Source organism: Coregonus lavaretus, assembly GCF_964263955.1.
Source record: "Coregonus lavaretus genome assembly, chromosome: 39".
Classification (NCBI taxonomy): domain Eukaryota; kingdom Metazoa; phylum Chordata; class Actinopteri; order Salmoniformes; family Salmonidae; genus Coregonus; species Coregonus lavaretus.
Window position 1 is genome coordinate 7,436,104 of NC_140026.1, and position 26,013 is coordinate 7,462,116.

General features: G+C 42.4%; 2 protein-coding genes across 6 annotated transcripts in view; both read right to left on the reverse strand.

Moving 5' to 3' along the window:
• Window positions 1-3,865: 3,865 nt before the first annotated feature.
• On the reverse strand, window positions 3,866-17,167 carry LOC311113102 (phosphatidylinositol-3-phosphate phosphatase MTMR1-like). 2 transcript variants are annotated; one of them, XM_084156235.1, is made up of 18 exons: window positions 16,911-17,167; window positions 15,970-16,072; window positions 15,861-15,887; window positions 15,182-15,205; window positions 13,969-14,044; window positions 13,591-13,685; window positions 13,125-13,232; window positions 12,794-12,892; window positions 12,484-12,567; window positions 8,631-8,780; window positions 8,109-8,297; window positions 7,763-7,948; window positions 7,456-7,614; window positions 6,753-6,800; window positions 6,491-6,583; window positions 6,214-6,327; window positions 5,870-6,046; window positions 3,866-5,788 (listed from the first exon to the last, which is right to left on the reverse strand). In XM_084156235.1, exons 1-18 carry the CDS (start codon window positions 17,042-17,044, stop codon window positions 5,615-5,617), a joined length of 2,040 nt encoding a protein of 679 aa, XP_084012361.1. In that variant the 5' UTR covers window positions 17,045-17,167; the 3' UTR covers window positions 3,866-5,614. The 2 variants fall into 2 exon arrangements, with proteins under 2 accessions (XP_084012361.1, XP_084012362.1); XM_084156236.1 differs by lacking the exons at window positions 15,182-15,205; window positions 15,861-15,887.
• Window positions 17,168-18,550: 1,383 nt separating this feature from the next.
• Window positions 18,551-26,013, reverse strand: part of LOC311113103 (myotubularin-like) — a 63,495-nt gene continuing 56,032 nt past the window's right edge. For 2 of the 4 annotated variants that reach the window (XM_084156239.1, XM_084156237.1), the window contains exon 16: window positions 18,551-25,221. In XM_084156239.1, the coding sequence (XP_084012365.1) occupies window positions 25,039-25,221 (183 nt within the window). In that variant the 3' untranslated portion in view covers window positions 18,551-25,038. The remainder of the gene's footprint in view (window positions 25,222-26,013) is intronic. The other 2 variants (XM_084156240.1, XM_084156238.1) reach the window with 1 other exon arrangement.

The window sequence follows — 26,013 nt, forward strand, 5'->3', positions numbered from 1 at the left end:
TTATCACCTGGTTGTCAGTCTGTTTGTGCTTTTTTGCCAACTCCTTGTCACTCATTGTAATGCCAGTCATATGTACGGCTTGACGATGATAGAAATGCAGTTGACAAAAGCACAACCAGATCTGGGAACCAGGCTAGCACTTTTAGTGTCAATTTTAGGATAATGATTTTTTTTTTATGAAGCGATGTTCATTTGAAGAACTCGATTACTTGCTAACTCCAGAGCTGCTGCTGCTTAAATGTTCATGATATGATAATGATGTTCATGATATGATTTGTGTTTGTTTTTAAGAAACAGAAGAGAACAAAGGCTCTGTTCCAATAGCCACACTAGCGTACTACTTAGGGAACAAACCTGTGTAATGGGTGTGCATTGTAAGTAGTATGCTAGTATGAATATCAGTGTAGCCTTTTAAGTCTACTTGTGTGGAAAACGGGAATGTGATTAAGATACTAACTAGTCTTTATACGTTGTATATCTGTTTTGTCTTATTGAGATAATGCCAGTGCTAGAGAAAGTGAAGTAAATGTGAAATCGAAGCCTAGTTGAACTTAACGTCTTGATATTGAAGTAACGTAGCGGTTGCGTTCCAGTCTACATTGCAGGCGTTGCATTGCATCAACCAATGGTTGCGTGCCATGTCAGCGAGTGCGTATTCGGGCATCAGATTGCTATATCAATCCGTGTTTAGCAGATATGGAACAGAATAAACAGATCTGGCATGCGTCTGCAATGTAGTCAGCATGGAACGCGCTCAGTGGTTCTATAGAGACTGGATATTTGTTTTGTAAGGCCATACATAGACTTCTGAAGTTCTTCAGATTGAGCTATTTGTTATATGAAATCATAGTTAGTTAATCTTAGGTCATTTGGGTAGTGTTTATACTAGGTGTTGCTTGTTGTTAGGAAAGGTTGGGGTCAATTACATTTCAATTCACTTTAGTTAATTCAAGAAGCGAATTCAAATTCCATGTCAAGAATTAAGAAAATCCTTCATAAAAAAATGGCACATTTCAATTCATGAATTTGAATTTAAAATCACTCCTTTGAATTGATTGATTTGAAATGGAATTGGCCCCAACCCTGATTAGGAGACTAGTGGGTGGAAAGTGAAGCTTGTAAATTGCGGCGTGAGCATATTTCTGTGTTTTTACTATTTAATTGTTGTATGAGCGTATTCCTTGATATTACGGTGTATCCTAACGATCTACACACTCGTTCCTAAGTATGTTTTTTATTCCAATGTTTTGCGTCTCTGCTCCCCCACTCTTTCTAAAGTAACGTTGTTTACTAGAGTGGCTTTTGTCTTAACTACTTAGCTCAACTTATCTAAATATTGTTTTAGATATAGCTTCCAAGTGACTTTTAGGGTGTGATTTGGGATGCACTCCCACTGGAACCTGCACCCTGTTCTGTTCGGCTCCCTTGTTGCCTTGGAAACGTAGCTCTAGAACCACTCCTTCTGTTCCAGCACTCTCCTTACCTGCGATTACTCTCCGCCTGTAACAACTGCACCAGGATCAGTTGTATTATCTTACTTATAATGGATAAGGTAAAGATTTAGGTTGGAGGAACTGTTGTTAACCCTTTGATAAATATGGACAGAATATTCCATCCTTTGTCAATCGTTCTTATTCATTCTAATCGTTGACATCTAAGGACCGTAGTATTCTGGAATAGAACACTGAGAACAATAGAACTGTCCAAAAATTCCACTCTACAAAGGGTTAACTGTGAGTAACTGGAGAACCGTAGTTAACTCTCCTCACCGGTCATCCAGATGCAGGTGTGCATTGCTAACCTCTCTCCTATGGCACTGCTGTCATACTGATGGTGCTTCTCTCTATGCCTTATAACCTGCTCGCTCGTGCTGGGTCCCGCAATACTAAACACACAGAACTAGAACCAATAGAATGGAATGTTCAATGAATAGAATGAATAGAATTCAGATTCTATTAGTGCTTTTCTCAGTGTTCTACACATGAAACAATGGTGTGGGAACTACCAACCAAATTGCAGTGGTTTGAGGGCCTGTGTCCATTCTATAAATTATATTTCTATGACTAAGAAACATCTCCCGTGACAGCTGTGTTTACACACTAAAAAACCTGAATGTTAAACGGATGTTTACCGAATGTACTCTTTCTAAATCAGTTGCGATAGCTCGTAGCAAAAATGTTCAGAAAAACCACCAAAGATGTACCATTGATGGATTTGAAGATTGGACGATATTGGATCTTGGTGTTGTGCTTTGGGTTGAATGTTTCACTCATTCACTGGTACTAAACAGAGTAGACGAAGACACCCCTTTAAAAATAAAATAAAAACGTTTTTTTTTAAAGATTGCAGGTCAGGTAGTTTTGGGCTCCAACAAAAATGATGAAAACACATAAGTGAAGACCTTCGATTCCGGACAAATTGAATGCTTACAAGTGTCTTCCTACATGCTAGTAACAGCACATAATCACATAAAAATCACAAAATAAAAATTACATAGAAATTCCTCACAAATATTCACTTTTTTTAAACACGGATTCATACTGTTAGAGCTAAGAATCCCCCACCCCCTATCCTTACAGACAAAGCTCGGTAGAAATGAGACAATTTGAAGAGCACAGAGTTGTGAGTGAGACTTGCCTGTGTGATGAGTACCATCCTGTGGTACTACGGTATACTATGGCGTACTATGGTTTGGAATGGTATTAAGGTGCCTCTTGGATGCAGTATGGGATGATTTGCCTGATTTGAAAATTAGAAGTGTTTAGAAGATGTAAAGATTGGTTTACAGTAGTATAAAAGCCTGTGAACTAGGAGCTGCTTCATGCCCAGTAGTTTGCAGTCCTAAGGCTTTGAGGTTGACCTTTGTTTATATGGTTTACGGTAACAGGGCACTAAGGTTACAGACATATCAGCAGTTGGATCTCCTTAAATCTTGGGTGCTCCTCTACTACACATGACGGTAACGGGCTATAACAGAACTGTACAGAAATAAAATGCATGTTTTTGGATACTTAGCTGTAGTCTTTGGAAGTTTTCCTCATTGGGTTATCATTGGGATGGCAGTCTGTATCATCTGCTCTTTTGCCAACTCCTTATGGCTTGAAAATGACAGCAATGGAGTTGGCAATAACAGATTTGGGACTGGAGTGTAGTTTGACCAGGAGTAGTGGTTGGTGAATGTGAGGCTATTTATACACTGCCAGTAACGTCTAGGATGAGAAAAAGAAGGATTGGACTGTTATGTCATAAGAGAAACCAGGAAGGAAGTATTCATAAGAGACGATAACAGTTCCAATCCAGTTCTATTCACAGCTGGCTATGTTCAAAAGTAGTTCACTAGTATCTAGGGAATATGGTGTTATTTCAGACACTTCAATTTGGTTTTGTGTGCAGATATACTTCTTGAAGATACTTGAATACACTGACATCAATGTCTCATCCTTCTTAATCCCATTCTAGTGTGAAGTCATCCAGTCGTTGCACTAGCGGTCACTCCAACCCAACTGACCAGTTAGAACACAGGGCTCTTATGACATCAATGTAAACTATGTATTCCGACTGTATTCACTTCAGATATGTACTAACAATATGGATTCTGCATGCACTGAATTCATGCCTGATTCACTAGTGCCTGTCAATTGAACTACACACATACCTATGCGTGCAAACACAGTCAACGAAGGGCCATAGATAATTCCTATTGAAGCTTTCTATACATCTATATTTCACTGCATTGCCAGTGAGCGAGACAGCATTGTGGAACGACGACATTCATACGATCAATCAATGAAACCCAATAAAATTAGAAAAGAAACCCCAAGACTGTTTTTCTTTTTTGTATCAGTGCAATGTATGACGTTTTTATTTTGCGATGAGCCGTGAAAATCATATTTAGCTAAATTGGTTTAGATTCATTTTGATCGCCCACAGAAGTACCAATGCATAATGCTTGAATATCTTAGACGACAGACACATGTAAAATAAACATGGTGAATGCTTAGTGTTATGAGTAAATAAACATCACATTTACCACAGACTCATTCAACGAAGGTGCAGCAGTGTTGAACATTTAAGCATGACATAGGAAACAGTTACACCGTTAACCACCATAATACAGCAGAAAACATACATAAAGGTCAAAGGTTAGTTAGGCTTAACCAATCAGTGAAAGGCATGTCAAACATTAGGCTAATCTTATTCAACCTTCCTTAATTAACCTTAGGGCTACTCAACAACAAGAGTCTTTGTATTCATGTTAGGTCATTGCGTAGGTATAGGGTCAACCAACGCAAAAACATACATACCTCTTTCCACTTACACATATGGGTATTTGATTCTATTGCCATTCAAATGATGAGCATTAAATCATATTTATCTTTTTTCCATAGGTGATAAAAGGATGGTCAGTATTGCAGCTTATTGGCTTAAAGTCCACGAAGGCCCTATGAGTTGAGAGAACATCGCCATTGACTACCATTACCATCTTGTTAGGCCTTAGAGTAAAAACAACAGTAGAAATTGTCAACCTAATACAAAAGCACTACTGGGTAAAAGGTTAAAACACAAAACAAAGGATTTGGCATCAGCAGAGTAGAAGAACATCGCAGGAAAGTCACATGGGGGTGGGGGAAACACATGGTTGAGTTTACACAGGCAGCCTAATTCTAAATAGTTTCTACTAATTCATCAGATCAGCTCTTTTGTCAATAACTGAGCAAAATATCAGAATTGGGCTGCCTGTGTAAACGCAGCCTATGACCAATAACAGTGTGGATAAGTAAAAAATACACATTGAATAGAAAGGCAAAGATTTTTTTTTTTTTTTTTTAAGAAACTGCACAGACTTTCAATGGAACGTGTTGATAGGAACACATGATACACAAAGGTAAACCTCCAGTCAGGGCACATTAAAAGGGACGGACAGGAAGAGGGGACACATTATATTACAAGGTACCAGTTATTGCACAGCTGGATCAGGTTAAGTAGTAGTAGCAGTAGTAGTAGTGAGAGAGTGAGACAGCTTATTTAGGTTGTGTCCCAAATGTCACCCTACATAGTGTACAACTTTTGATCAGGGTAAATAGGGTACCATTTGGGACGCGTCCTTAATGATCAAGTTGATAACATGCTTACTCGAATGTGTTAGTTTAAAAAAAGTGCACTTGATATTTCATATTTCTACACATCGTCTATGAATTATATTTAACATATTTATAATATTGGAAACTGTTGTCAATGGCAAAGTGTTTAATACTTTTGGTAGGTAGAAATATGTTAGTTCAATCTATTCATATTTACATATTCTATGTTAGACAAAATACGCACAAAATACTATGGTGCTTTCTTTCTCTCAATACTTTTTCAACAATTTCATTACCCCATTTATTTTCTCTTATTTAAATACAAAAAAATTATGAAACTTTGACAACTGTGTACCTATTTTCTCAAGTAAAACTCTTCCTAGTTCTTTATGATAAAAACACTTGATTTGAAAAACTGATTCAGGAATACGAAGACGAACAAACAAGTGATTACATGTCTGTGTCCAGTTCTGTGTTGGGTACTGCATTCAGGTGTGTGTGTGTATCAGACGGTGGTGTGTGTGTGTACTGTATTAGACAATGGTGTGTAGGGGCGTGCCCCCGCTGTGTGAGGGTGATGATGTGTGTTCTGATGAAGAAGAGAGAGAGCCGCGTGATGAAGATGCTTCTCTCTCCAACTCCTCTACCTTCCTCTGTAACTCTGCTCTCAGGAACAACAACTCCTTCAGGTTCTGGTGCACCGGCATCTGATGGGGAGAGATGAATAGTTAGAAAGTTTCCTTCCTTCAAAAAAACACACTACCACCCCCTCCACAACCCACCCCTACCTGTGGCCTCATACGGGGGTTCCATCGTACGTAGTACCCGGTCCACAGCTCCAGGTGTCTGACGCTAGCTAGAGGGTACAAGACGTGGTGCTCATAGTCCACATAGAACGGGTTGGTGAAGTCCTCTGGTTGACTGTTGATATAGGACCATAGAGAAACTGTCTTAGTCTGGACTTCCTGTTGAGAAGAAGAAGAACAACAACAACAAGAGAAAGAGACAGACAGGCACGAGTTAATCAACATTCCCCACAAAGCTTTACAGTAAGAGACCAGATGAGAACTTTAACTCATTGTGACTAGGTGACCCAGCCTCCCACCCCCGTCAGTAAAGAAATGGTCCGTACCTTGGCCACTCTCTCCTGTTCGCTGTTGTAGAGGAACGTACCAAACAGACAACTATAGAGGTGGTCCAGAATGGTTATCAGGAACAACTCATTAAACTCAAACGCTGCAGGGAACTAGGAACAAATAAAGACACAGTGTAACTACACAATTACATGTGTGTGTGTCAGGGAAATCTCAACAGATGTGTGTGTCAGGGAAATCTCAACAGATGTGTGTGTCAGGGAAATCTCAACAGATGTGTGTGTGTGTGTGTGCGTGTAGCAGGTTGGCACTCACCTGTCTATTTATCTGCCAGACACAGTCTATAAACTGGATAAAGAGAGGCGATCTCTCTGAGTTGGCATGGTTATCATCCCCATGACCCACACGCTGAAAAACATACAGGTTATTATACACAGGAACACACACACACAAAGAGCCACAAAATACACAGGAAACCATATAAACACACAGGTTATTATACACAGGAACACACGCACACAAAGAGCCACCTGTATAAAAACAAACACAGGAAACCATATAAACACACAATCCTCACCGCGGCAAACTTGTGTCCGAAGCTGATCCACTCCTTCTCCAGCAGCACCTGAGGAGACACAGCTCTCGTACTTTACAGAACCCGATGACAGAGACCAAACCTCCCTTCCCCCCCAAGGCCGGTTTATACTTTGTCTAACGACATGTCTGTAGACAATTAGGATGCGACAAGTGTCGCTGGTCAAAACAACATGTCATTTAATGTCTGTAGATCGTTGCTGCGACTGTCGCAGACATATAAAAAAAGTTCAACTTTAACCCTGTCGCAGCGTCAGTTGTCATGGTTACCAGCAACAAAGCATTGCAAGGCAAGTTATAATGATCTTGTGATTTTTCTTCCTGTAATAATGAATAAAAAGTAGCTCAAGTTAAGACGTTGACAGCTAGGCTCTGGTCATTATTAGCTAGCTAAGAAACTAACCAAAACATTGTTTAGAAAGTTGCTTTTGGTTGCCTGGCTTGCTAGATTAAAATTGAATTTAGTTAGTAAAACAGTTTATTAGTGTTAAAATACAGCAGGTATGCTATTTGGACCACCAGGCTGTTGATGACGTTTGTGTGTTTATACTTTTCATAATGACAAGGACAATGTTGATGTCGGACGACAATAGAATGTTCAAGCTGTCACTGCGACAACTGGTATACAGACAGCCTTTACCCCTTCTCTTCCTCCCTCCTTCCCTCCATCCATCCATCCTACCCACCTGGAATCCCCTCAGGGTGCGGTAGTGGCTGTCCAACATCAGCATGGCCAGAGAGGTGAGCTGAGCCGTCCGGTCCCACCCATCACTACAGTGGACCATCACAGAGGTCTTACCAGACTCCAGCCTGTCAGCTATGCGCACCGCACCCGCCAGGAGCAGCTAGGGGGAGATTTAGTGACAGTGAGACAGATCTATGGTAGGGTAGACCACCTCCTTGTGTATACGTGTGTGTGTGGTTGTGTGTGTGTGCGCAAAATAGAGAGACAAACACAGAGACAGAGAGACACAGAGATAGAGTCCTCCTTACCCGTATATACTCTAGCCAGTGTGTCTGGTCGACTGCAGAGTGCCAGTGAGCCTCATCTATAGTAGGGTACACCACTTCTTTTAGTTTTCTCAGTGACTCTCTCATCACGTGGATGTTGGGGATCTCAAGGAAGTTGAGTTCTACATTTGGATAGAAACTCTCACTCTCATAACCACCATCCTTAGCCTGGGAGAGAGGGAGGGAGAGGGTGAGGGATGGCCGCAAGGAGGGAGGGGTGGAAGGGAAATAAGTAGAGCGTGAAAAAGGAGACGGTGAAAGCAGTTTACCATCAATTTGCGGTCACCTTAAAACACAGCGATGTAGCTACTTGATGTGACAACTATACCTTATTGTTGTCTGCCACGCTGCTCTGCCGGGCGTCGAAGATGGTGAGTTTGTGAGACTGAGCGTTGGCATCCATGATGGTCTGGAGGTATCGCTCGTCCTCCTTACAGCGCCGGTCAGAGGGGCCGACTAAAGGCTGACTGCTACGGACTATAGTGGCCTGGCTCTCCGGGTGGATCCATGATAACACCTAGAGCAGAGAGAGAGAGAGGCAGAGAGAGAGAGAGAGGGTGGGGTGAGTTAGCTTACCACTACAGACTATAGTGGTCTGGCTCTCCGGGTGGATCCATGATAACACCTAGAACAGAGAGAGAGAGAGAGAGAGAGAGAGAGGCAGAGAGAGAGAGAGAGAGAGGGTGGGGTGAGTTAGCTTACCACTACAGACTATAGTGGTCTGGCTCTCCAGGTGGATCCATGATAACATCTAGCGGGGGTTTAAGTACCATCCTCACTGATTTAGCCTGGTAACTTTGGAGGTAACTTCCCCTGTAATTTTCCCAGAGAGAGAGAGAGAGATACGTACCGGTATACGGTGCCTAGCCCTAAAGGACACCACCCGTTTGAGGTCGTCGTCCTTGATGCTGCTGGGGATGACGACCAGGGCAGGGTAGGTGTCACACACCTCATAACTACTGTTCATCTTACTGATGGTCCAACTCTCGTTGGGGAGACCCTGGAGAGAGGAGGAATACAAGCACTGCTAAATGTAGTGAAGAACAGTTCATTTTTTTTCAGTTCATATAAGTTAGTCTTACATGAAACACTTCAAAGACTTCAAGAATCAATGCACATTAACCTCAAAAGGATTGTGGGAGAGAGGATGAATCAGAGTAAGGCTTTCTACACACCTGCTGAACTACCCCAGTATACAGAACTAGAGGGAGATGAGGGAGTAGGAGTGATAAACTATCTAGACACTTGCAAATCTTGCACATTTCACAGATATAAACCTTTTGGTCTTGAGTGAAACTACAACTTTGCCTTATCTAAGTGAACATGTCTATTATCTAATATTCAGTACATACAGTTGAAGTCGGAAGTTAACATACACCTTAGCCAAATATATTTAAACTCAGTTTTTCACAATTCCTGACATTTAATCCTAGTAAAAATTCCCTGTTTTAGGTCAGTTAGGATCACCACTTTATTTTAAGAATGTGAAATGTCTGAATAATAGTAGAGAGAATGATTTATTTCAGCTTTTATTTCTGTCATCACATTCCCAGTGGGTCAGAAGTTTACATACACTCAATTAGTATTTGGTAGCATTGCCTTTAAATTGTTTAACTTGGGTCAAACGTTTTGGGTAGTCTTCCACAAGTTTCCCACAATAAGTTGGGTGAATTTTGGCCCATTCCTCCTGACAGAGCTGGTGTAACTGAGTCAGGTTTGTAGGCCTCCTAGCTCGCACACGCTTTTTCAGTTCTGCCCACAAAATGTTCTATACCTTGACTTTGTTGTCCTTAAGCCATTTTGCCACAACTTTGGAAGTATGCTTGGGGTCATTGTCCATTTTAAGACCCATTTACGACCAAGCTTTAACTTCCTGACTGATGTCTTGAGATGTTGCTTCAATATAACCACACAATTTCCCTTCCTCATGATGCCATCTATTTTGTGACGTGCACAAGTCCTTCCTGCAGAAAAGCACCCCCACAGCATGATGCTGCCACCCCCGTGCTTCACGGTTGGGATGGTGTTCTTTGGCTTGCAAGTTTCCCCCTTTTTCCTCCAAACATAACGATGGTCATTATGGCCAAACAGTTCTATTTTTGTTTCATCAGACCAGAGGATATTTCTCAAAAAAGTACGATCTTTGTCCCCATGTGCAGTTGCAAACCGTAGTCTGGCTTTTTTATGGCGGATTTGGAGCAGTGGCTTCTTCCTTGCTGAGCGGCCTTTCAGGTTATGTCGATATAGGACTTGTTTTACTGTGGATATAGATACAGTGGGGAGAACAAGTATTTGATACACTGCCGATTTTGCAGGTTTTCCTACTTACAAAGCATGTAGAGGTCTGTCATTTTTTCATAGGTACACTTCAACTGTGAGAGACAGAATCTAAAACAAAAATCCAGAAAATCACATTGTATGATTTTTCTATTGCATGACATAAGTATTTGATAAAGCAGAACTTAATATTTGGTACAGAAACCTTTGTTTGCAATTACAGAGATCATACGTTTCCTGTAGGTCTTGACCAGGTTTGCACACACTGCAGCAGGGATTTTGGCCCACTCCTCCATACAGACCTTCTCCAGATCCTTCAGGTTTCGGGGCTGTCGCTGGGCAATACGGACTTTCAGCTCCCTCCAAAGATTTTCTATTGGGTTCAGGTCTGGAGACTGGCTAGGCCACTCCAGGACCTTGAGATGCTTCTTACGGAGCCACTCCTTAGTTGCCCTGGCTGTGTGTTTCGGGTCGTTGTCATGCTGGTAGACTCAGCCACGACCCATCTTCAATGCTCTTACTGAGGGAAGGAGGTTGTTGGCCAAGATCTCACGATACATGGCCCCATCCATCTTCCCCTCAATACGGTGCAGTCGTCCTGTCCCCTTTGCAGAAAAGCATCCCCAAAGAATGAAGTTTCCACCTCCATGCTTCACAGTTGGGATGGTGTTCTTGGGGTTGTACTCATCCTTCTTCTTCCTCCAAACACGGCGAGTGGAGTTTAGACCAAAAAGCTCTATTTTTGTCTCATCAGACCACATGACCTTCTCCCATTCCTCCTCTGGATCATCCAGATGGTCATTGGCAAACTTCAGAAGGGCCTGTACATGCGCTGGCTTGAGCAGGGGGACCTTGTGTGCGCTGCAGGATTTTAATCCATGACGGTGTAGTGTGTTACTAATGGTTTTCTTTGAGACTGTGGTCCCAGCTCTCTACAGATAATAATATAATAATAATAAGCCATTTAGCAGACGCTTTTATCCAAAGCGACTTAGTCATGTGTGCATACATTTTTGTGTATGGGTGGTCCCGGGGATCGAACCCACTACCCTGGCGTTACAAGCGCCGTGCTCTACCAGCTGAGCTTCATTGACCAGGTCCTGCCGTGTAGTTCTGGGCTGATCCCTCACCTTCCTCATGATCATTGATGCCCCACGAGGTGAGATCTTGCATGGAGCCCCAGACCGAGGGTGATTGACCGTCATCTTGAACTTCTTCCATTTTCTAATAATTGCGCCAACAGTTGTTGCCTTCTCACCAAGCTGCTTGCCTATTGTCCTGTAGCCTATCCCAGCCTTGTGCAGGTCTACAATTTTATCCCTGATGTCCTTACACAGCTCTCTGGTCTTGGCCATTGTGGAGAGGTTGGAGTCTGTTTGATTGAGTGTGTGGACAGGTGTCTTTTATACAGGTACCGAGTTCAAACAGGTGCAGTTAATACAGGTAATGAGTGGAGAACAGGAGGGCTTCTTAAAGAAAAACTAACAGGTCTGTGAGAGCCGGAATTCTTACTGGTTGGTAGGTGATCAAATACTTATGTCATGCAATAAAATGCAAATTAATTACTTAAAAATCATACAATGTGATTTTCTGGATTTTTGTTTTAGATTCCGTCTCTCACAGTTGAAGTGTACCTATGATAAAAATTACAGACCTCTACATGCTTTGTAAGAAGGAAAACCTGCAAATATCGGCAGTGTATCAAATACTTGTTCTCCCCACTGTACTTTTGTACCCGTTTCCTCCAGCATCTTCACAAGGTCCTTTGCTGTTGTTCTGGGATTGATTTGCACTTTTCGCACCAAAGTACGCTCATCTCTAAGAGACAGAACGAGTCTCCTTCCCGAGCGGTATGACAGCTGCGTGGTCCCATGGTGTTTATACTTGCGTACTATTGTTTGTACAGATGAACGTGGTACCTTCAGGCGTTTGGAAATTGCTCCCAAGGATGAACCAGACCATTTTTTTTTCTGAGGTCTTGGCTGATTTCTTTGGATTTTCCCATGATGTCAAGCAAAGAGGCACTGAGTTTGAAGGTAAGCCTTGAAATACATCCACAGGTACACCTCCAATTGACTCAAATGATGTCAATTAGCCTATCAGAAGCTTCTAAAGCCATGACATAATTTTCTGGAATTTTCCAAGCTGTTTAAAGGCACAGTTAACTTAGTATATGTAAACTTCTGACCCACTGGAATTGTGATACAGTGAATTATAAGTTAAATTATCTGTCTGTAAACAATTGTTGGAAAAATTACTTGTGTCATGCACAAAGTAGATGTCCTAACCGACTTGCCAAAACTATAGTTTGTTAACAATACATTTGTGGAGTGGTTGAAAACGAGTTTAATGACTCCAACCTAAGTGTATGTAAACTTCCGACTTCAACTGTATTTACAATCTAAAGTTCTCATTTCCGTGGTTACCTGTCTCTTGTACTCAGCAATGGGGTCATACACCTTCCACCCATCCACAGGAAACTCCTCCTTATACAGGAAGGCAAACAGGGGCTGCAATGGGATAGGCCAGGGAGAGTGAGTGACAGGTCTCTCAACCAATCAACAAGCAAGGATTCTAAGACCCCACTCCATGTTATGATCCCCCCTCTTGAGTGATAGTTTTCCGAACAAACCAACATGCAAGGATTCTATATACATTCTAATTAAGAGCCTGCCCCATTTTGAGTGACATCCCTGCACCTATTAGGCTGCTAGGAGAGTGATTGACATGTCTCACCAGGTCATTTGATAGGGGGAAGGTGTGTTTGGCTAGAACCTCCACTATCTCTGGTTGGCTGGCATCCTCCTTATAGGCAAACCTGGGACTACGCATGTCCTGATGGAGAGAGAGAGGGAGAGAGGTTTTATTACAAATTGATAACTGACAGGACAATTTGCACAATCCATAATATCCTTACATAAAACGTTATGTATACTGATGCTATACATTATGTATTTGAGTAGCAAGTGCAATGTAACTCTTTCACCCTATCTCCATACTCCTAGTGTTCTCTCCATGACTCTGAACACTGATGGTCTTTAGGGTTAGGGTGCGTGTGTTGACCTACCTTACAGACTATCTCCATGCCCCGTGTGTTCTCTCCATGACTCTGAACACTGATGGTCTCTAGACGGCTGATGGCTCCCAGGTTCACATCCATGATGAACGGAGTATCCTGGGAATCAGACAGAAATGGGAGGGGAATGGGATGGGGATTAGACGGAAATGGGATGGGGATTAGACGGAAATGGGACAGGAATGGTACGAGAATCAGACGGGAATAGGATGGGGAACTTTACATATAAAAATAAATAAAAAGTTGGGTAAACAAACAAGGGTCAAGCTTGAAATGTGTGTGTGTGTGTGTGTGTGTGTGTGTGTCTCTGTGTGTGTCTCTGTGTGTGTCTCTGTGTGTGTCTCTGTGTGTGTCTCTGTGTGTGTGTGTGTGTGTGTGTCTGTGTGTGTGTGTGTGTCTGTGTGTCTGTGTCTGTGTGTCTGTGTGTCTGTGTGTCTGTGTGTGTCTGTGCTCTTACCCTCTCCAGACTGATAAAGTATAGTTTATAGTTGGTGCTGGTGAGGGTTCCGGTCACCAAGCCCGTGAAGGGACAGATGTACATCACATCCTTGGCTGAGGGGACAAACAAACCAATAAAGAAACAACAGTGTTGAAACAGTGTTTAGTGGAAGAACAGGAAACAGTGTGATGTTGCTCTTCAAGTGAAACAAATTAGGAATGCAAGTCTAAAACATGTCAACAACTACAGCTGCTGTCGTACTAGGCTAAAGAAAAGAGAGAGAGGAAAACAGAAAAGGAGAGAAAACTGGAAAATAAGTCAAATGGAGACAAAGATCTGGACAGAGAGAGGGGGGGATGGATTCGAGAGCGAGACCGAGACAGTAGTACTACTAACCCACAGCCTTGATGGTCTCTCCCGGTACCAGCGGAACCTCATCCATCTGGACCTGCTTGCTTCCGTCTCTTGGAGCCTAGAACATAGAACAATAGAACCACAATAAGGAACAGTCAGAACCATCTCAGAGATCTAGAACTCTTTAAACAGAACCTCTGGTCCTAAGCAGAACCATTTCTCACTGTCACTACACAGAGCTGCAAGCCGAAGCGAGGGGGAGGCACTGGGAGAGTGAAAAAAAGTGAAAGAGGGATCAGAGAGATAGGGAAAAGAAAGGGGGAGATTGACAGAGGTATAGACAAGGGAGAAGGGGCAGCATGAAAGAAGGAACAGACATAAGGCCCTATGTGGCTCAAGCGTGAATCGTGGGTTTGATTCCCGCTTGGGCCACCCACACGTAAAATGTCTGCACAGTCATGTAAGTCGCTTTGGATAAAATCTTATACTAAATGGCATATATTATAAGGGGCAGGAGAGCGGGATGGAAGAGAGAGACTTGCCAAAGCATTGGGGGGAAGCTCAGAGTCACTGTTGCCCTGGTAAATATGTCCCCCTTCCATAGAGTCCTTAACCAGGGAGAGGCATGGTAACCATGGAAGCAGAGAGGACAATAGGAAGAGTTAATTCTGTTACAGTTGCAAGTTATCTTGAGTGTGAAGGAGGAGAGAGAACTAGAGAGAATTAGAGAGAGAACTAGAGAGAATTAGAGAGAGAACGTGAGAGAGAACTAGAGAGAAAGAGAGCGAGAATGCAGGAGAGGCAGAAGAGTTTAATTAAAAGGTAATGTCTCCTCTCCAGAGACAGGAGATGAGGCGTGTGTGGGTGGCTGAGCTTTGTAGGGAAATTCAAAGTTAGAATCAGTAGAGTTCTAACAGGAAGTGAAGGGAGCAAAGCTACACAACATTGTAGACAGGACACAGTAACACCTTGAAGTCTGTAGACCGCAGTATCTGTAGCCTTGAAAGTAATAGATACACAGACAAAGTCAAAACAGCATGGCGGCTCCTACAAACTACTACACAGCCCATATAGAATTAGCTGAAAACTTCAGACATCCATAGAAAGAGTAGTAGGTCATCACGAAGAAAAAACGTTTTTCTACATAGCTCTGTACTCCACACACTCCTTGACAGGTTGTCAAGTAGTAAGATAGTCGATTAATATTAAAATGGGTTTTTGGCAGGTGGAAGCAGCAACAGTCTTTAAATCTTACCCTCAGAACAGGCCTCTTGGACACCTGTGGGTTACAGACAACAACCACACACACACACACACACACACACAGATAAGCCTAGTGGACGCTAACATCACCAGTAGGTAAAGCTGCAACAGGCGGCGAGAGAAGCATTGACACACTGAATACAAAACCTCTAAACCTCAGACTGTAATACGATGCTTTAGGGACTTGGTCCCCCCTAGCACTACACAGCTGATTCAAATAACCAACTCATCATCAAGCTTTGATTATTTGAATCAGCTGTGCAGTGCTGGGGCAAAAACCTAAACGTGCACCCGGCGGGGCAGGACTGAGTTTGGGAAACCCTGGTTAGAATGGACTGGAATGACTGGCATGACTGAGTCAGTTGCTGTAGAAGAAGAAGAATGACTGGCATGACTGAGTCAGTTGATGTAGAAGGAGAAAGAGGACTGGCATGACTGAGTCAGTTGATGTAGAAGAAGAAGGAGGACTGGCATGACTGAGTCAGTTGCTGTAGAAGAAGAAGGAGGACTGGCATGACTGAGTCAGTTGAAGTAGAAGAAGAATGACTGGCATGACGGAGTCAGTTGATGTAGAAGAAGAGAGCAAAAGACTACCCAAATCCCTCTACGCAGGTACATGATGTGTGTAAGCAAACACAGACACTGCTGCTGCTATGGTTAATTAACCTTACCCTTGGGAGATCTGTCCTCCTCCAAACCTGTCAGTCAGAAAACACAACTGTGTGATGAGTGTGTCTAAACCTGTTATTGTGTGTGTGTGCGCACGCATATGTGTCCCACCTTGCAGTCTCCGGATGCAGTGTCTGGGGGTACAGATGATATCTGGCTGGAGATGGTGGCTGCGATCAGCTGCTTACACCACTCTACATGAGAACCTGTCGGACTGGAGGAGGGATGGGAGGAGGGACAGTGACAGAGACATGGGGGATATACAGAAAGTGAGGAGGAGGAAGAGAGAGAGAGCCATGAGGGGGAGGGGAAGAGACAGAGTTCAAAGGAGAGAGGGAACACAGATATGAAAACAGCGAGACAGACAGAGGAAGGGGGCCAGAGGGTTCAAGGGAGAGACAGAGGTTTACTATCAGCTGTAAATCATTAGGCTATTGGAGAGATACCATAGACATAGGCTAGACAGTCAGACACAGTAGCAGGTTGCGTCACAATAAATAAGCCTGTCTGCAACATTCTGGGCTAAAATAGGTCGCGGTTAGGCTGATTCCTGCTGGGCAAAGACACTGCTTTATAACTGAGGCGTGTTCACTTGGCACAGATCCCTACGCGCCCATCTGGCGCGCTCATTGCTGAATGCCGAAATACACATGAGACACAGTAGGCTACTACAGATTAATGTAATGCTTTGTTTCACGGGACAATAATCGAATGCATGTTGCAGAACAATGTAACGCTTTGAAAATGAAAACGTTAAACTGTCGCTTTCTCGTTGAAAATTACACTAACAACAAGATATGTCAAACAAGTCCCTAAATGCATGCAGGCAGGAAAGAGCAAGTAGCTTTTCTACAACGATTTCCACGACACCGCCCAACAGCAAATGCACAAATAGCATAACATTGTAACATATGGCAAGCAATTGTCTAGCCTGCAGCCTACGAAAGAGATATTCGCTCTTCTATGCGCGACACTGCCCAGTGTAAATTATCCTAACACTGTAGCTAGTAACATTGTAACAGTTGTGTACCGATAACGAAATAACATATCACCTGTCCAATGTCTCCAAGCTATCCTGTTTCGATCCAGAGGTGGCAAGCGTCCGAGGCTTGTTGTTTCGATTCGCTACTCCCGGCTGCGCAGTGCTATCTCCACCGGCAACTCCTCCAAAAAACTGCTTGTCCATTTTCCCTCTCCACTCAACCCCGTTTCCTTCCCGTTAGATGATGGATCAAATCTGCTTCCTTTCCGATTGTCAACAGATCTGGGTCGCCGGCGACGTGTTTAAGAATGTGTTAGCTTCCCTTAGCTATTAGCTCACAGCACGAGACAGAATACGGCTGTTCGCTAGCTGCCAGGTCTGATTGTGTTAACTGATAAAGAAGGCTTGTGTGTTTATTTACTACTAGGACGCAGAAGTCGAGCGCTTGAACATACCCTCCCCACGCGAACCACTAAGATTACCCAAAATGCATTTGAGCTAGAGGCTCACATCCTCAACCAGTTTCAGCATCAAAAACCATTAGATTGAGGATGTATGAACTGTTGTAGGCCTACTTCCCATAAAATAGGTATGGTTATTACATTGTTAGTGCGCCTGCAAATGTAGGTCACAAGAGGTACATGTAACTGCCAAAATAAAGGAAACACTTGAGTAAATGAGGGATACAACGTATATTGAAAGCAGGTGGTTCCACACAGATGTGGTTCCTGAGTTAATTAAGCAATTAACATCCCATCATGCTTAGGGTCGTGCATAAAAATGCCCAGTTGCCAATTGTTTTGGCTACCATGGCTAGAAGAAGAGATCTCAGTGACTTTGAAAGAGGGGTCTCAAAGGAGCATAGGGGGTTTAAAGTGTGTGTCGGTCTCAGGCACCAGATCTCAACCCAATTGAGATTAGAAAAGCAGTCAGTAAATGGTGTGACCAGCATTTGCCTCATGCAGCGCGACACATCTCCTTCGCATAGAGTTGATCAGGCTGTTGATTGTGGCCTGTAGAATGTTGTCCCACTCCTATTCAATGGCTGTGCAAAGTTGCTGGATATTGGCGGGAACTGGAACACGCTGTCATACACGTCGATCCAGAGAATCCCAAACATGCTCAATGGGAAACATGTCTGGTGAGTATGCAGGCCATAAAAAAACTGGGACATTTTCAGCTTCCAGGAATTGTGTACATATCCTTGCGACATGGGGCCGTGCATTATCATGCTGAAACATGAGGTGATGGCGGCGGATGAATGGCATGACAATGGGCCTCTGGATCTCCTCTTATGGTAGAGAAATTAACATTGAATTATCTGGCAACAGCTCTGGTGGACATTCCTGCAGTCAGCATGCCAATTGCACACTCGCTTATAAACTTGAGAAATCTGTGGCATTGTGTTGTGTGACACAACTGCACATTTTAGTGGCCTTTTATTGTCACCCAGCACAAGGTGCAACTGTGTAATGATCATGCTGTTTAATCAGCTTCTTGATATGCCACACCTGTCAGGTGGATGGATGATCTTGGCAAAGGAGAAATACTCACTAGCAGGGGTGTAAACAAATGTGATTTTTTTTGGTTGTTGAAAAATAAGCTTTTTGTACATATGGAACATTTCTGGGATCTTTTATTTCAGCTTATGAAACATGGGACCAACACTTTACACAGTGCTGGAAAAAGTAACCAATTGTCATACTTGAGTTAAAGTAAAATATACTTTAATAGAAAATGACAAGTAAACGTGAAAGTCACCCAGTGAAATACTTCTTGAGTAAAAGTCTAAAAGTATTTGGTTTTAAATATTCTTATGTATCAAAAGTAAAACTATAAAAAAAATGCCAAGAGTGTGCAAAGCTGTCAAGGCAAAGGGTGGCTATTTGAAGAATCTCAAATCTCAAATATTTTGTTTTGTTTAACACTTTTTTTGATTACTACATGATTCCATATGTGTTATTTCATAGTTTTGATGTCTTCACTATTATTCGACAATGTAGAAAATAGTACAAATAAAGAAAAACCCTTGAATGAGTAGGTGTGTCCAAACTTTTGACTGGTAGAGTATATTCCAAGGAGACGTGAACTATAGCCTGCTGGTTAAATGTAGGGCTGAGATATGCTATGAAGGGACAAGGTCAGTTTAGGGCTGAGATATCCTATGAAGGGACAAGGTCAATTTAGCCCTGAGATATCCTATGAAGGGACAAGGTCTGAATATCCACATTTTGTTATGTTACAGCCTTATTCTAAAATGGATTACATTGTTTTTTCCCCTCATCAATCTACACAATACCCCATAATTACAAAAAAAACAAGTTATTAGAAATGGTTGCAATTGTATATAAAAAAAAAAAACTGGAAATATCACATTTACATAAGTATTCAGACCTTTTACCCAGTACTTTGTTGAAGCACCTTTGGCAGCGATTACAGCCTCGAGTCTTCTTGGGTATGACGCTACAAGCTTGGCACACCTGTATTTGGGGAGTTTCTCCCATTCTTCTCTGCAGATCCTCTCAAGCTCGGTCATGTTGGATGGGCAGCGTCACTGCACAGCTATTTTCAGGTCTCTCCAGAGATGTTTGATCGGGTTCAAGTCCGGGCTCTGGCTGGGTGTTGTCTTGGCTGTGTGCTTAGGGTCGTTGTCCTGTTGGAAGGTGAACCTTCACCCCAGTCTGAGGTCCTGAGTGCTCTGGAGCAGGTTTTCATCAAAGATCTCTGTACTTTGCACCGTTCACCTTTCCCTCGATCCTGACTAGTCTCCCAGTCCCTGCCGCTGAAAAACATCCCCACAGCATGATGCTGCCACCACAATGCTTCACCGTAGGGATAGTGCCAGGTTTCCTCCAGATGTGACGTTTGGCATTCAGGCCAAAGAGTTCAATCTTGGTTTCATCAGACCAGAGAATCTTGTTTCTCATGGTCTGAGAGTCCTTTAGGTGCCTTTTGGCAAACTCCAATTGAATTTACCACAGGTGGACTCCAATGAAGTTGTAGAAACATATCAATGGAAACAAGATGCACCTGAGTCTCTTAGCAAAGAGTCTGAATACTTATGTAAATAAGTTCTGTTTTTTATTTTTAATTGTGCTAAAATTTCAAAAGTTATTCTGTTTATATTTAGGGCTGAGATATCCTATGAAGGGACAAGGTCAGTTTAGGGCTGAGATATCCTATGAAGGGACAACGTCAGTTTAGGGCTGAGATATCCTATGAAGGGACAAGGTCAGTTTAGGGCTGAGATATCCTATGAAGGGACAAGGTCTGAATATCCACAATCTTCACATGAGCAGACATTACATAAAGAGATTTTCCTCATTTCAAAATGACCTGAATAAATAAAGGACAATAAAGACACATTACGACCACAAGAATATGAATGAAAGAAACAACCCAAATCAACATGTTTTTAAAAAGTGAGAAATCTTTAAATTAATTTAACCAGCATTATTTACACAACAACCAACAGTGGTGCACTCATACATGAGAGGAGCAGTACAGCCTGGATCCCACATCTGTATGTGTCGTCTTGCCAAAACTCCCATGTAGCCTGGGTGCCAGTATGTTTATGCTCGCCCTGACATGAACAGAGCAGACAAAGACTGGTAAGTAAGCCTTGTCCATGCCAGACAGGCCCATAGCCTGTCTCCTGTTTCTGTAGCGTGAGGCAGCTTGATGTACAAGTACAGCACCTGAACAGTACGCCCCCTGAAACAGACTGGCACCCAGGCTAACTCCTATGGTCATGAGGAGTTGGCAAGAAGTCACAAACTGATCTGGGACGCCAGGCTAGGGAAGTAAGTAGGCTATAATATGACAGAAATCCCTTTAGACTAGATATCCCTACGTTAAGGTAGACTACATGAAGAAAATAAACAAAATCACTAGCGACAGTTGGCACCCTATTCTCTAGTCAAAATAAGTGCACTATATTGGCAGTAATAGGGTGACATTTGGAACACAGTCCTTTATCAGTGCTCAATTCCTCTAGGGCTGGAATTCAGTCAAACTCGGCATGCTGATGTTTATGGCAGTGTCTTTGTTTACAAACTAATTTCTATGCATAGACTTCTCATTGTGGAAAATGGAAGCATCCATTTGTGATGTGTGGGATACTTCCTTGTGGTAGTAGTAAGTTATTACCGCTGTTCAGGGATTATATTTGACCTTAGGGGGTAAAAGAGCTACTGCATAAAATACCGCAATGAGTTTGATTGAAGGCAGAGGCTGCAGATCAGACTTTTCTGGACCCCTCTTCCCGACAGCTAAAAGGTCCCGATGCTTCTGCGCATGTACGGGATTCTCTACTTTCCGCACAGTTTCTGCTCTACACACACGTAGAGAACCGCCCTTCACATTTTTTGTGTCAATCGTGAATTATAATTCTTCCAAGTTTTACGGATGAAACGTCCATGCAGCATCTGCATACCAACCATTTGATCTCAGTTTCATGGGGATAGGCATTTAGAGCATCATCATTACACTATGCTACTATATTATTCAGTGCTGTTATGTAGAATGCTATCATTGTGTTTTTGCAGACACTGATTCAGCTTTGATCTAACCTTATTAAAAGAGCACCATTCGCCAGAGTAGCCTGTTCCCTACGAGTAGAGCAGAGACTGTGCGTAAAGTAGAGAATCCCACACAATAGCAGAAGCTTCGGGACCTTTAGCTGTCCAGAAGAGGGGTCCAGAAAAGTTGGATCCTCAGCCACTCAATCGATTGAATCACGACCCTATTTACACAATCACAGGACTCAAAGGAACTGAATCAATTCCCGACTGAATCAAATCTCCCATAATTCATGATTCACTGTCCTCTGTTAGAAAAAATAAATCCTAAAATGCAACAAAAAAAAAACTACATTAAATTCTAAACTCATTTATGTAACAAGAAATCCACAAATTATTAACCAACCATTCAAAGAAACAAATAACATTTGTCCTACTACTTTCCTTTTTATAAAACGTGTCAAATTTGACACTAAATAAAATAATATTTTACAACAATAACTTTAACAGTAAAATAAGTTTTGTTTGAGGTAATTACATCATAGTTACTGTACTTGTATAAAGAAAACAAAATAGATTTGTCTTTCAATCTTTTGCCTAAAAACACAACCAACAAACCAAAAATGATTTTGCTTTGTTGATCATTTTTCTCTCAGCTTCGTTTGAAACCTTTTCACCTCATTGAGGCCGAAGTCTTCCGAAGTGACGCATTCTGGGGTGGCATTAGGGAGCGAAAAGGGAGTACCTGAAAGGTTTAAATAACAAGAGCCCTCAGTTTTACCCCATCATCATCATCACCATCTTTCAATAGATGTTGTTCAGCTACAAGCCCTCTAAGTTCTCTCTGTATGGTCTTTCCATATCCAGTGGTGACTGTTTTCAACAAGCGTTATCCTACCCAGAAGGACCATACATACATACATACATACTGTATCAACCAACAGGATCCTTTGTTCCCTCTGACACAACCAATCGGGTGCCTTCTTTACCCTTCCACAACCAATCGGAATCCATCATTCCCCTGCCACAACCAATTGGGTGCTTCCTTTCTTCTACCATAACCAATCAGGTGCTATCTTTCCCTTTACCCCTCGCCACAGATGCCGACCACAGAGGAACAAAGACAGTTATAGTTTGGGTACATACAAAACGTCCACCTGAGGTTGAACTTCAGATGGTCAAAGGCACAGAACTGGACCCGACCAGCGTTCTCCAGAACATTGGATCTGCCCTGTAAAGATTAACTAAACGATTCCGGACTTTTCCCACCAATCTGATCTGAAACTCTTATTCTGAGAATACTTTGTACACCTTATCGTGGTCCCTTGAAACGTTCTTAACAATTCTGGACTTCCACCGATCTGATCCCACCTCTGGTCATTGCTCGTCAAAATAACTTCTCCTGTCCACAGCTTTTCTTTGTGTCAGTACAATGGATTATTTCTGAGACTACTCTGTGGGAGTCCAAAACCATTTTGCTACGTGGACTGGGATCAAGTGGGTCGATGGCAAATGTTTCCGTTTATGCCAAGAGGAGTTTGACCGTTTTTTAAGGTGACAGGTTCTAAAAGGTTCTGAAGTTTGAAGTTGGCAAAATGAGAGTTGGGTTGAGGCAGAACCAGGGGACTGGGATCACTGGTCACTATTATTGGACTGACTGAGTGGACCTAGCCTGGTGCCAAAACGGTTTGTGCTGTCTTACCAACTCCTAAGGTCATTGTAATGCATGACAAAGACCATATGAGTCACTTTAATAATGTTCACATACTGCTTTACTCATTTCATATGTATATACTGTATTCTATTCTACTGTATTTTAGTAAATACCACTCCAACATTGTTCATCCTAATATTTCAATATTTCTTAATTCCATTCTTTTTACTTTTAGATTTGTGTGTATTGTTGTGAATTGTTAGATGCTACTGCACTGTTGGTGCTAGGAACACAAGCATTTCTCTACACCCGCAATAACATCTGCTAAACATGTGTACACGACCAATAAAATGTGATTTGATTCGGCAAGACAGTACAAATCAGATCTGGGACAGGGTTAGATAAGATACCTCACAGAACCTCTCATAGGAACCAATACAACAGACCACGATAAGATACCTCACAGAACCTCTCATAGGAACCAATACAACAGACCACGATAAGATACCTCACAGAACCTCTCATAGGAACCAATACAACTGACCACGATAAGATACCTCACAGAACCTCTCATAGGAACCAATACAACTGACCACGATAAGATACCTCACAGAACCTCTCATAGGAACCAATACAACTGACCGTGTGTCCCGTCTCTCCATAGACCTTCTCCAGTACAATAGAGGGATACTTGGGCCCTCCTGTAGCTCAGTTGGTAGAGCATGGCGCTTGCAACGCAAGGGTTGTGGGTTCGATTCCCACGGGGGGGGGGGGGGGGGGGCAGTATGAAAAATTTATGCACTCACTAACTGTAAGTCGCTCTGGATAAGAGCGTCTGCTAAATGACTAAAATGTAAATGTAATACTTGGTCTACTGAACATCAGACTGGAGTACAATCAACCCCTGATAAATGCTACAATTTGGGGCTGTTATGAACAGAATTAAAAATAACTGATTTATAGGATTTCTGTGGTTATGAATGCATGCAGTAAACTGGAAGATGCAGATATTCAGAGCACTTATAAAATAATGTATGTGAGTTGGGACTGGGGAACTGCAGTGGACTCGGTTTGCACTTACCCAACTGCGCACTTATCAAGAGTCGACTGTAGTTACTCAAGCTTCCTGTCCAAACTTAACTGAATGACTGGACTGGTATTGCCTATGTTGGGACATAGGTACACAATGACTGAAGGGAAACCATCACATACACTTCCTAGTCACATGTTCATTCCTCTCTCCCTCTTTCCAGTCTGTTTGTCATAACAGTGCCCTTTTTCTGGTCATGGAGAGGAGCACAGTGTATTCACCCCAAGAGGATCAGGGGCTACGATCCCATTCTCTACCCTTCTGCCGAAGTGTGCGCTCATACACGCCCCCTCATGGATTTAACAGGAAGGGACTGGTGTGAGGAATATGGTGGAAACTCCATCCAGCCATGCTTGCACCAAATACAATGCATAAGCACGATGGGGCGTGACTGAATGCACACTTCTTGGTAAAGGGTAGAGAATTGGAATGCAGCCGGTGAGTTTTAACCCTTTACACTCAACCTTTAGTATTGTTTATCTACAAACATTTTTGTTTTATTTCGTATTAAGGCTTCTCTGTTTTTGTGAGAGAAAAAACTAACATTCTATAAAAGTTGTGAAAAGGCTGTACTGTGACATGTTGCATAATCACCATGGTTACATCTATTCCATGTTATTTATTGACTACATTATGACTTACTAACGCTATGTACAAAAAAACTACTGCCTGTATCTGTGTAAGGGTCAAATCCATTTCAATTTCAGGAAGTGAATTTTTAGGAAGTGAATTGAAATTCTGAAATCCTGCAGAACTGAAAAATCCTCATTGGGAAAAAATGTCACTTTTCAACTCTCAAATTTGAAACTTCAATTAATCTCCTATGATTCACTAACTTAACTGACATGTAATCAACCCCAACCCTGGAGAATGCACATACACACGTGTGTTGTATACGTCAGACTGTGTGTGTGTGTGTGTGTGATGACCCCACTCAGAAGGGGGTGTGCAAGTGTGTGATGTGCTGCGTGGGAGAGGCCGCGTTGGGGGTGGAGCTATTTGATAGGTGGGAGGAGTTAGGGGAGGAGTCAGAGAGCTGCAGTTCCTCTAGTTTCTTCAGGTATTCATCTCTCAGGGCTAACAGCTCTATGTAACGCTGCTCCACTGGACTCTGCTGCTGTAGGGTAGAGTAGGATAGTGTAGAGTAGGATAGAGTCAGATAGTGTAGAATATAAATAACAACCACCACCACCAGGGGGAGGCAGAGAGAGGGATGAGACCAGGGAAGGGGGGAAAGGGAGAGGAAGCGAAGGGGTGAGAGGATGGGGAGCAGGACAAGGAGGGGAGAGAGGGAGAAAAAAAAAAAACTGTTAATTATATGCAAACAACGCAAACAGATAAGCATATAAACAATCACAAAGAGGTACAGAGGCACAAGAGACACACAGGGAAAACATGAATATTCATTATCGATGTCTAGAGTGTTTTAAATGGGAGCAGCAAGCTGGTCTGATGCCAACACACAATACTGTTTGTTTATTAGGATCCCCAGTAGCTTTTTCCAAAGCAGCAGCTATTCTTCCTGGGGTCCACAAAAAACACACAAGTAACCAAACACTGATAGACAAGGACTGTCACACAAATTAAAAATAGAACGATATACAAATATAAAAATAATACAACCAATAAAATTATGTTGCATGAGATGTTTAATCTTTTTATTTTTTTAAGGAAATGTTGCTGTTTGCTTGAGTAATTGGAGATGGAAGGGAGTTCCATGCGATCACGGCTCTGTATAATACTGTGCGTTGCCGTGAATTTGTTTTGGACTTGGGGATTGTGAAGAGATCCCTGGTGGCATGTCTTGTGGGGTATGGATGAATGTCTGAGCTGAATGTTATTTGATTATGCAGACAATCTGGAATTGTCATTATAGTAATGCTTCTCATAACTAGAAGAGAAGCAGTTA

Excerpts from the sequence above, each read along its gene's own strand:
- LOC311113102 (XM_084156235.1), bottom strand. The coding sequence starts at position 17,044 with ATGGACAAGCAGTTTTTTGGAGGAGTTGCCGGTGGAGATAGCACTGCG. Across the intron at positions 13,233-13,590 it reads ACTTTATCAGTCTGGAGAGG|GATACTCCGTTCATCATGGA; the intron begins GTAAGAGCACAG and ends TCTGATTCCCAG. Across the intron at positions 5,789-5,869 it reads ACCCCCGTATGAGGCCACAG|ATGCCGGTGCACCAGAACCT; the intron begins GTAGGGGTGGGT and ends TCTCCCCATCAG.